Source organism: Aplysia californica, unplaced genomic scaffold (assembly GCF_000002075.1).
Source record: "Aplysia californica isolate F4 #8 unplaced genomic scaffold, AplCal3.0 scaffold00003, whole genome shotgun sequence".
Taxonomy (NCBI): Eukaryota; Metazoa; Mollusca; class Gastropoda; order Aplysiida; family Aplysiidae; genus Aplysia; species Aplysia californica.
The window spans coordinates 3,960,348-3,972,635 of NW_004797273.1; the positions used below are offsets into that span (position 1 = coordinate 3,960,348).

Below are 12,288 nucleotides of genomic sequence, written 5' to 3' on the forward strand. Positions count from 1 at the left end.
CCCTTCCCTAAAAATAATTCAAAATAAAGCATTCAGAAGTCAAATCAATAAAATGAAAACCCTTTCAGAACATTGTAAAAAATGTTGGATCTATCACTTTTTTATGGAAACACGTTTTGGTTAAAAAAAAAAATTTTTGTCTTTACCAGCCTGTAGCTCTAAATGGTCTGGGGCGACTTTTGGTACCTTTCTCTAGGCACACACACATATGTACTGCACTTGTCACCATCTAAATAATATCAATAATTATTTTTACACTAAGGACATGCAGCACTCATGTGTACATTACTAGTTTCACAGAGTAGGAAGCAAACAAAAAGGGGGTGGGAGTGTGTTGAGAGTAAAGAAAACACTCCAAAAGTTCCAACTAAGACAATTAATGAATTTCAGGTGCCTATGCTTTGACAAAACCCACCTCGCAACACCTTCTATCCTATGTCAAATATGCCAAGAGGCATAAAAGCCAAGCGCAATACATGTTCAAATTCAAGACTGTAAACATATGTTAATTGGGCAAAATTGACAATAAGCTTAAACATAGGTACCCTCTGTTGCAATTTGCAAGGTCATTTATATAACTATCAGTCAGCTATTAACATTTGTAGAGGTGATAAACTTGTAACATCTCAAGTATCAAGATAACTTACCCCAGTTTTATAGACTGTGTTTTTGTACAGCTTCACTAATCTGTCAATCGCTCCTTCTCTGAAGAAAAAAAAGGGGAAAAACAGATTTTTCAGCATCATAATTGAAGAGCCATGAAGACACAGTCACTACTTTAAGGAAGTACATATGTCACTTCAAGTTTTCAGTTTTAGTTTTCCAGGACTGTCACAACAGCTCACAGAGAACCCTCCTCCCATCAACATACTTTTCTTAATTTGTTATGTAAACAATTTTGTCTTCTTTTTTTTTTAAATTTATTTTGATGTTAACTTTCATCACTGGACAGTAATTTTGAGCCCATCAACATCTATCATTGCATTGACAGCTCAGTCTCAATTTATCATTTAGGGTTGTCTTTAGGCCATTCCCAAAGTGGGGATATTAACATGTTCTTATGCACAGTAGAACCGTAAATGGGTTGATTTATCAATGTCATGCTCATACTGTGCCAGAACAACATAGGGGAAACTATTGTCATTTTCCTCTACTTCTTCTGTATGTTTGTCACTCTCTTGAGAACTGTTATTTCTGGGGCGCCTAGATAGTCGAAGCAGATTTTGTGCTGTTGAGGCTAGAGAGGTGAACAGAGTAAGCCTGATTCCCCGTTTGAACTTCTCTGTTGACATCCATCCCTTGGAGCTCATATGACCTTATGCAGTTGCGAGAGCTGTAAAACCTTACTAAAACAAATTTATCATTTTAAACTACTAACAGCAACAAGAGAGAGACGTATGGAAAGCAACAATGTTTTAGCATCAGCACAAACTTGAAATAACAGCCACTTGTGGCAATGGACTCACCTGATTTCAAGAGACGGAAGGTGAGGCAGGAAATCGTTTCCCACAAAGAAGCACATGAACACCCAGTCATCCAACGCTCGCTGTGGGGAAACAGAAAGAACAATAATAAATGAATGTTTGATAATAGTAACAACGGATAGCATTTGTATAGCACAACTTCCCTCTCAACTGCAAGCTCCATGCGCTTTATATTCTATAATATTACCCTAGCAGACCTGATAGCAGTCTGAAACAATCTCAATGTCCTGGGAAGCATACAGTGCAAGCTGCCATTTATAAGCGCTAAAACACAAAACTAGATGTCTGATAAAGCTGAGAAGAACCTTCATTTTTTTATTTTAGGAAAGAAAAAAAAAAGGTTAGCCGTCTCCAGACTGGAATTACAGATGGTAAAGCTCATGGAACTATTATGATCTTTTTCCTTCAGGACCTACCTCAAAATCATACTCGAAGGGCAGATTGGGCATCTCCAGTTCTGACTGCAGGTACTCCCTCAGCACACACAGTCTCACAAAGATGAACTGCTGCTCCGCGCCAAAGAGACCCATGGACTACGCAAAAACCAGAGACGAAAACATCAACATTAAAAACATATTTACTCTGCGGTACGCTGACACAACGCCTTAAAAAAAAATACAGCAGTTTCGAGACAAAGAGGCTTTTTTTTTAGCGTAACCATTAAAAATAGCATTCTTTAACAATTTAAATTTTAATCTACTCAAAAACTAGCTACAGTTTCACTTTGATTTTTTCACACAAGTAGGGAAACTGATCAGGGTTTCGATTTAGCAAATTTTAAAAATTTGGCATCAAAAATTTTTTTTTAATGACATTTTGTCAGCTTATGGTAGTAGTGGCATCAGTTTATCCAAACAAGGGACATGCATTGAGGGAACGAGCAACAAAACAAAATGCATATCACGACATACAAAAAAATAATTCATCGAGCTTTAGTCATAAATAAACGCACGCTCCGCCCTAATCCTTAAACATAGGTGGGATCATGGGAATCAGGATTTCTTATAATACAATATAATTTTTGTCTGAAGTTTTCATTAAATAATTTCTTCAGCAATATTCAACTTTTTGGCATTATTTTTGTCCCATTTAGTGAGCAAAAATATTTTTGAAATAGAAAATAGTGAGCTACTTTACTTGTGGGGAAAAAAATGATTGATTGACAACTTGGTAACATTAAAAGTACTAAAGAGATAAGAACTGTATCATTATCTGAGCCAAAAACAAGGCCAGGAGCATATCTATATTCCAGTGAATTTGTTGAAAACGGCCAGCATGGAGTGACCAGTGCAATTCCATACTGACCAGGGCTCGGTCACACCCTAACAAGAGCTAAGTAATTGACCAAGTGACAGGAAATCTTGCTTAGTTCCTCCACTTTCTGGATATCTAAAAACTCATGTTCTAGAAATTTACGGACAAGCTACGCAGAACAAAATTAATTTTTTAAAAATACCATAACAAAAATGTTGTTGGCAGTCAGTTAAACCTCTTATTTTCCTATGCCAATTCCATTTATTACTTTCCAGTTTCAAAACAATGGTACAGTCTTAATACAGTTTATCTTGCAAAGCAAACGAACGCAGTTTCCTAGCTCATTCTAAATTCAGAACATAGAAACAAACCTCATCAGCACCGGGTTCTTTAGCCATGCCTTCACAGTTTTTCAGCTCATGACCTGCCAGAGAGAAGCAAAGCAAACCGTAAAAACTCAGAAGCTGCTTCTAGCCCTATTTGTATGAAGGGTAACAATGGAAAACTTGGAGAGAAAAAAAAGAGAGGGTAACTCTGGGTTGTAGATTACAGCTACAGAGAATATTAACGGCCATATTTTATAGCCTGTAAAAGATGTGGAAGCAGTAGATCTTGTCAGAGCGCCAACCAAGCAATCATCTAGTGTGTGAAAATCTTAATCCAACTACCCATATTTTAAAATGTGAATTAGCACAAGATGGGGACCATAAAAAGCTATTACTGTCCCTCTCAGCTCACACACATATTCTCTCTCTCTCTCTCTTATGCACATTCTGTCTCTCATGCACATAGACACTCTTTCTCTCTGTCTCTCTCTCACATACACACAAAACTGCGAACTACAAAGCTGTCAAGAAAGGTAGGCTGGCAAAAGCACCTACCCATCTGTCCACAGAGATCACAGGGCCTTGGCTGGTTTGGCTTGAACTCCTCTCGGATGATCGTGAAGTTCGGTTCATGAGTGGCAAGACCTAGAGAGAACCAGTTTCAAGACAATAATTAGCATGTAAGTTATAAAACAATAATCCAATAACCTCACAATTTTTTTTTTTCAGATTTAGTGAGAGTTTTACAGAACTTGCAACACAACCAGGTCATGTAAGTGCCAACGAAGATTAGAGGTGTTACAAGAGAGTAACTAGCACAAAAAAGGAGAGAAAAGGATGACAGATGCTTGATAGGAAAGAAGGAGCAGCCCACACCAGAGCACCTGCCAACCACCCACTTTCCAAATTGTAAGGTCAAATTTTTTTAAACAGAAACAAAAAAACCCAAATATAAAATACCACATTTCTTGATTACTGTGCGGAAATAAGGGTTACACTGAATAACATAAAAAGAAGAGATTACATCACTATTACACAATACAAAATAACAAAAGAAATAATCCAACTCCCTTAATTGGATACCTCAAACAAGAACAGCATTCCAAATACACTACTGCTCTGAGTCAAAACAAAACTAAATAATTCTCTTAACATGACTGCATCTATATTTGAAGGTTCTTTAAAGTGCATGGTGCAGCTACACTGCAATAAATGGTAAAAGTAGTGTAGCGATATATTTTTCTTTGGTCTATGGAAGGATTGACATGGGCGAATCTATGGTTGTTCAGACGTACAGATGAACGGGAGAAAAATGAAGGTAAGTACTTACCAAGCATGATCAAATCAGCTGAGGAAGAGAACAATTAAAAGCCATTAAAACATTCACTTTAAAAATGTCTTAATATGAATATCAAAACAACATTTATATAGTTCATCAAATTATTCTAAAAAACTATATATGTACTCAATATGCCCTGAGAGTAAAGTGCACAATTAAGAGTACTTAATTGAAAACAAAAGCAAACTCATTTTCTGACATGAACATACTAAAAAATATAAAAACGATATCAGGCAAAGCCCATAATGACAAATACGGAGAAACATATCTGTGAAACTGGTATATAACAAAAGCCTATTACCAGCCATTCAGTTAACACCCCCCCCCCCCCAAACTACTTTTTAGACAAAAGCAAAACGAACGTACCATCAGCGCCACACAAGCAGTGGTGAGTGTTGGGGTCATGTTCTGGTTGAGCTGGAAAAAGAAAAAGACAGGAACAGATATGTAATTTGAGCATGACGAAACAGTGCATGGAACATTTCATAATTATTTGCAGATTATTCACTTGTTCTGTGCAATGTGCAACCAGTTTTGTAGACACATTGGCCTTATTGGCCACATAAGCTTTCACCAAAAGATAAATAAATTGAAGATCATACAAAAATACCATCATTTGTAGCAATAATACAGTGCCTACAATTAGGCAAAATCAAATAGTACGGTGGAGAACAAGGAGATGACCCCTTATCAACCCCCTAAAGGAAAAGTAGAATAGCCTCGTTACACAATATTACTGTAATTATTACACCAGTACATATTAGATATGAAAAAATACTATAAAACCATCTTAACCATGCATACCAATACACAGTGAAAATAGCCAGTCACAAGAGAAAAAAAACCCCATCCATTCTGGGCTACAGTCAATATGTCGAGCCCAAAGAAACTCTGAGGTAGTCATTCAAGTAACAATTGTTGTCATCAAAATTTTTGAGATTCTTTCTTTATGAACCTGTGTTCACTCACCACATACGACCCCTAGATAGTACAAAATAATATTCTTTCAGGTCTTAAGTTTTAAAAATGTCAAATAACAACATTCTCTCACCAGCAAATAGCGAAATCATGGATACCAACATACCTCTCTGCCTGCGAATGTAATCCATGATCTTATGCTCTCCCTCGCCAGGCACGTTAGCATCCGACAAAATGACCTTGATTCCCTGCCAGCCAGGGTCATTATTAATGCGGTCGTGAACGTAGTACCTGAGACATTCCGCCAGCTTGAACATGAACGGTGTACCCTTAAAAAAAAGATGCATTTTGAAAACAATAAGCAAAGAAACACATTCTTTCATTCTACAAAACCACCGATCAGTGAAATTTTCCGCAAATCCCTGAACTTTGACGGTCGAGCTGATAGACTTCCGTATATTGTGCACCCCACCTTTCCACATTACTTCAAAAAATGCAAAAAAATAGATACATTTCACTTACTTTCCTAACCTTAACCTTTAGGGCAGATCTCAGGCTACTCAAGGCCTATCATGGCCCAACTTAAGGGAACGACCGCCGGCGCGGTTAAGACCACAGAGCCGATTTTGGGAAGTTCTCGCAACCGCTGAAAATCACAGATCCGCGGAAAACTGTGATCCCTACAACACATTTGCAACATTATGCAATATTTGTGAGAGCTTGAAACAAAAAAAAATAAACAGTGGAAAATTTTAAAAATTATCAAGTAAAGAATGGTAGAGCATTTACTGAAAAACAAAACAACAAATATTTTCTTATTCCCGTCTTAGAAAAGTTATTACAGAGAAGGTCACACAAAAAACTCAATTGATGTCATGCTGGACTGTGGTGCAGACAACCCCGGTTCAAAAACCAAAAATGGACATTCCTGAACTTGGGCTTTTTGGGGAGTTTCCAAGGTCCTCAATCCATCTCTGGCTCAATCTTATTTGAGGTGGGCACCTAATTAAGAGGTCCCACCTTCTTAAACCATCTTATAGTGATGGGGTTTTTTTCTGATACATTAAACTCATACAATATCATACTGTCAATGGAAGAAAAATTCCAAGTATCCACACAAAAGCTACCCAACTGAGTAAAGACACTTTTCTAAAAGTGGACAACAAGCATTTTTGAGAAAAAGGACTCAAGAAATACTCACCGGCGTGATGCAGTTACTGTCAAAATGTTCTCCTTTTGGTTTTTCTGGAGGGAGGTACATGCCCTTGCTCAAAACTTCTTCACGGATGCGACTCATATCTTCAATCTTTTCCCTGAAACGTTCAAATTTACGATGATGAAAAAAAATAATGATTAAACTTAAATTTCCTTGAAGTCATAGGAATAAAAAGTATCACTTTTACATTATGTAACGAATAAAGCTCTATATTCAGCCCAGTCTGTACAGTAAGGAAGAAGACATTACGGGTAAGTTCAGACAGAAAATAGAACAAGGTAGAAAATTAAAGAATTAACTTACGCTGTCTCCTTGGAGGCTCTGAAGCGACGTGACCGCTGCTGGTTCATTTTCGCACGAGGCGCCTGAAAGAAAAAAACATTTCAAATTAGCATTCACACACAATTTGTTTTTTTTTTGGTAAAAATAAAAACTAAAAATGTTTCAGTCAAACCAAAGCTTTAGAGCAAAAGATAGACACAGCTAGGTTATTCATAGCAAAAGATACAATTACCCACTTTGCAGGAACATCTTGAAATCACACAAAATGACCACTGTTGGTTACAGGAGTTAAAATGAGTAACAGAATTATTTTTAAACCCTCTCACCACATTCTCCTTAATCTGAACAAACTGAATATTAGAATTTACTTGCATAGAACTCTGAATGAAATAAAACAGAGGAAAAAACAAAAACAATCTAAAGTCAAAAGAAATTGAAGGAGTTCCTTACACATATTTTTTACTGTTCCATTTTAATGCACCAAGGACTTACCACTCCATCAATAGCCATGTACAGAACACGTCTCGGCCTCACAATGGAGAAAATTCTGTCAATGAACTCAAAGATGAGGATCATCATCTCATCCTCATTCTTGGGGGCAGGCCTGGGAGTGTAGAAAACAAGTTTGTTTATTTCATATTTACCTGTTTGCATTATTTTGATTAAAAGAACAGGTGCCATAAAAAATTTAAAAATACATCCCCGTCTACAAGACCTTGTGCTATAGTTTGGATCTTTTTTTATTTACACTTTGGGGTTTATCATGATCAATGACCTTCTCATATAATATAATTACCATTATATTCCTGCTTTATGATTATGGCAGCAAACATTGTAGAGGAGACTAGAACATTGAATAAGAATAATGTTTTTACAGTTCCCAGACTGAGTAGGCGACTGAGCTGTCTTGAAGGTTTCACTAAGGAAATAATGACTTTTCATATCATATAAATCCGTTACAAAAACTCTGACCACAAAGTAGTATCAATTTAGTTTTTATATTACTTTATACAATTCTTCAAGCCATTTCTTGGTCAATACCTCAAAGGCAATGCTTTAATTAAGTATTAACTAATAATAATATGCAGTCATCATGGCTACAGTCAGAAATTCCACAAAGACCGAAAAAAGACAAGTGAAGAGAAAATATAAAAAGCTACACATCTTCAGTGCTTTCGTTCTTCTTCAGGTTAAAACAGAATTTAACATTCCCCTTTCCTCTCAAAATACACAGGACCTTAGAGTTGTTTGTCCATAATATCAGAGCTTGGAAAACCCTGAAAGTGAAAGAAAAATCCACAGCAATCCATTGGCAAAGCCTTTTCAGAACTTCGAATCAACAAGGTACTTGCATGAAAGGCTAGCACCATGCCTCTGGGTTTACATTACAATCTTTCCTATTCTTTTAACAATGCTACCATCAAACTCAAATCTACTAATGACCATACGTCTACAACCTGCTGGTCAAACTTAAATTTACTTAAAGTAGTCTTTAAGGACACGACTTACTTGTCTTCAGGATGACAACAAGGGTGAATGATGCCATTCATGTCCAGATACAAGTTGTCAAACTCTATGTCATTCGGGTTTGGTTTGCTTGTATCAACAGGCACTGTTACACCACTGACATCACGAGGCTGCAAGGAGGCACATGATTTAATTGTGAAAAGAAGAAAACTACAATGGTAAACTTTTCTAACATAAATTGATGTGCACTACGAGGACACAAAACAAGACAGAGAGACAGTGAGAGAGAAACAGGATTTATTGCTGCCAGGATCAAGCAAGTCCAGCACTCTGTATATTTGTAGATTTAATCAGACTTTCACAGCACTTGCCACACAATAAGACAATAGGAGTTACACCAAAAAAGGAGAACAACAAAAGTAAAATGAAAAAAGGGGAGGAATTTCATAACGAGTGACCACTATGAAACAGCAGAATAGAGGGTTAGGTTAGGTTTAGTGGTAGGTTTAGGTTTGGATAGGGCTAGGGTAGTAAGGGTTGGGGTAGGGTTACGGGTTGGGCACTCCTGTACAATTGCGGTCCCGTTTGGGGATACTAGTTTAGACTCCACCGATGATTAATTCTGGTTCCAAACAATTACATTTTGATGCGCGTGCCGATATATGGAGAGATAGCCTATCAAACCTAGATCTAATAGCAGAACATCAAATCATGGTCAAATTCAGGGGGGCATTCCCCCCTGAAACCCCCCATGTTTTGTTTTTGTTAGGTCAAGCCCCTCTGAAACCCCCCTTGCCTTTAAAACAAGAAGTGAAATTTACTACTCATTTTCTTGGCTAGATCTACTGATAAAACATAGATAGACCTAGATACCGACTATTAAATCAGTATTGATATAATCTGGACAGTACTGTGTGCTAGGCCTAGTAGTGCAATATAGTGCAAGGCCGGCACCTCTATTCAAGCGAGCCTTACGGCTATTCTCACCCAGTGTATAACGTTCACCGTGAACAAATGTTCCAGAGCTCTTGTGTTGAAAGCATGCAATTTTGTCTGTGGGCAGTGAGAGAGAAAGAGAGAGAGAAAAGAGGAGTAGTGCGAGAATTTCTGGGCAAAAAAAAATGGCGACCCGTGTAGTTCGGCTCGATTCGAAAAGTTAAATAGCTGTAGCATCTTTGTAGACGACCAAATTAATTTACTCTTGTGTTTCAACATCATTTTTTATCTTTGTTTTTGTCAACGAAGTGGCTAGCGGCTAGACTGGCTTAGATCTACGTTAGGCCCCATTGACTCAACAGAGGGTGAGAATAGAGTATTCAGAAATTAAGAAAAACAGGTCTTGTTTCACACCGGGTGAGAAAACCAACGCTGGCAAGTCTCACCCGAGGTGAGGTCGATCGGTTTTTTTTTGGGAAGAGGCTAGCCGTACTTAATGACGGCTAGACTGGCAGTCTAGCCGTACTTATTCTTAATATGATGGCTAGACTGACCATTTAACAAAAAATTAGGCCTACTGAATTGTAAATATATACATTTTTAGTGTGCAGTACCTAAAGTATTGTATTTGAGACGAAACCAGGTGCCTTAATGACAGTGCATGTATTTGTATTTTAAACCTCCTGTTTTCTAATGTTAATAGGGCCTCTAGCCGTACTTAAGGACGGCTAGACTGTCAGGTTAGCCGTACTTAATATTGATGGCTGAATTGTAAATGAAATTTTTAGTTTGCAATGCCTAAAGTATTTGTATTTCAGACAAAACAAAAAGGTGCCTTACTGACTTGCATGCATTTGAACCTGAATAATTACTAGATCTAGATCTAATGAGACCTGTGTACTTAACAGGCTTGAACTTGAGTCGATAGGGCCAAACCTAGATCTAAGTACGGCTAGACTGGCAGTCTAGCCGTACTTAAGTACGGCTAGACTCTCAGTCTAGCCGTACTTAAGTACGGCTAGCCACTTCGGTTTTTTTTCTCACCCGGGGTGAGGATAGCCACTTCTTTAGGCCTTAGATAAAGTGCAAACGGGACCGCAATTGTACAAGAGTACCAGGGGTTGACCGTTGAGGTTGGGTCAGGTCTCTTAGATTCTATTGTTTTAGTTGAGATGGTCGCTCGTTACAGAAGTCCTTCTGACTTCTGAAGACAGATTGACTTGTTTGCAATATTTACATGCGATTAAATGTAGAAAGACGCAAACTATTTTTAGGTACGGTGCCCATCTTGTTTGACGTCAGACAAGGATTTCCCTCCGATCACGTGACTACTTGCCACCGAGTTAATTGGAGCTCTTTTGCGTTGGTGGGTAGATCTAGCTTATTGTGCTCGATGCTCGAGTGCTCGGTGTTGTGCGTTCGCCTCTCTGTCCCTCTGTGTGTGTGTGTGAGTGTGTCTTTTCCTGACCCCCATCCCCCGATTTATGTTCCCCGATAAAACGTGAATTTCTGCTGAGTTTGTGACCTTAGAACTTCTAGAATTGCCTGTGTTGGTTCTACAGCAAAGTGTAGGCTAAGGCTAGCCTAGATCTAGGTCTACGTCTCATTGAAAACACGCCAAGTTGGTACCGTAGCTCTAGAGTAGACTAGACTAGATCTTGTCGTCCAATGAAATTAGTTGAGAACAAATTGACCCAATAGACACACATGTCATGTATAATGTATAAATGCTAAAGATAGAGTTGTTTTCAGACGTGACACCGCTTGAACACTCGGTGGCAATTGACAAAAAGTCAATTTTTGTCAATTGCCACTGCGTCACTCGGTGGCAATTGACGCTACCTCTAAAGTTAAAGCGTTATAACATGTAGGCCTATACCTATACGGCTAGAAAGTGGCTATTCTCACCCGCCCGGAAGTTCTCGCAAGTTCAACTCCTCCCCTCTTCTCTCTCTCTCTTTCTGAATACTGTCTATCGGTGTGGACGATCAAATTGACCAAAACAAAGTTAAAAAATGATGTTAAAACCCAAAAGTAAATTAATTTGGTTGTCTACAAAGATGCTACAGCTATTTAACTTTTCGAATCGAGCCGAACTACGCGGGTCGCCATTTTGTTTTGCCCGGAAATTCTCGCGCTACTCCTCTCTCTCTTTCTCCACTGCCCACAGACAAAATTGTACGCTTTTAGTTTTAGTTTAGTAGGCTACAGTTGAAATGGAACGTTTGTATTGTTCACGGCAGAGAATTCTACAATTTTTCTGTTATCACAGTGTAGAATTCTGTGGTTTAGGGTGAACGCGCACCGGGTGAGAATAGCCACAAGACTCGCCTGCACTATTCTCACTCCGGGTGAGAATAGAGGTGGCCATACGGCTAACATACACATTTCCATCTTTGGTGCCATGCAGTTGGCTATACTTAGATGTAGTCACGTGATCGGAGGGGTATCCTGGTGTGACGTCAAACAAGATGGGCGCCGTACCTAGATCTAAATATAGTTTGCGTCTTTCTACGTTTAATCAGAGGGAAGGACCAGGGGTGAGGGAGTAGCACTAAAACAATTTGAGGGAGAATCGTAACATGACCTTCAACTAGATCTACAAGGCCTTGCCTGGTCAAACCAACGTTTTCCAGAACAGTAGATTTATAAGAAGTAGAGTCTAGAATCTACTAGAGTCTATATCTAGATCTAGAATCTAGATCTAGAATCTAGAAGATTGACTAAATTTCCCGGCTTGGACTCAGGGTAAACATTATTATCGATAATAGATCCTCATGCAAACTGTACCTTCTCCTCCACACAGTTCACAATCAGAGACGAGTATTTCCGACTGAGCCATCGAAAAAAGGCTGGCACCCCCATGTCTGAAACCAGTGGTGCTTTATCAAACAATTAAGATCTGCTAATGACTACAAACTTTCAAGAAAAACACCGCACTCAAGCGTGCCACTAGAAGTTAAAAACAGAACTCTCTTGTTCAAGAAATTACGGAAGCTCTTCGAAATTCTGTTTACGGATAATACAGTGCCTCTAATTGGTTGTATATAAAACCTTCACCCAATC

At 38.4% G+C, this 12,288-nt stretch overlaps 1 protein-coding gene across 1 annotated transcript in view; it reads right to left on the reverse strand.

Moving 5' to 3' along the window:
- LOC101856852 (5'-3' exoribonuclease 2) overlaps nt 1-12,220 on the reverse strand; it is a gene marked incomplete in the record, with an annotated part of 98,348 nt that extends 86,128 nt beyond the window's left edge. Inside the window, 13 exon segments of the mRNA XM_013079322.2 lie at nt 648-705; nt 1,467-1,546; nt 1,901-2,017; nt 3,110-3,162; nt 3,620-3,709; nt 4,395-4,412; nt 4,770-4,820; nt 5,488-5,650; nt 6,523-6,634; nt 6,841-6,902; nt 7,312-7,423; nt 8,329-8,456; nt 12,013-12,220. Of these exon segments, the coding sequence (XP_012934776.1) occupies nt 648-705; nt 1,467-1,546; nt 1,901-2,017; nt 3,110-3,162; nt 3,620-3,709; nt 4,395-4,412; nt 4,770-4,820; nt 5,488-5,650; nt 6,523-6,634; nt 6,841-6,902; nt 7,312-7,423; nt 8,329-8,456; nt 12,013-12,087 (1,119 nt within the window).
- Between the last annotated feature and the right edge of the window lie 68 nt (nt 12,221-12,288).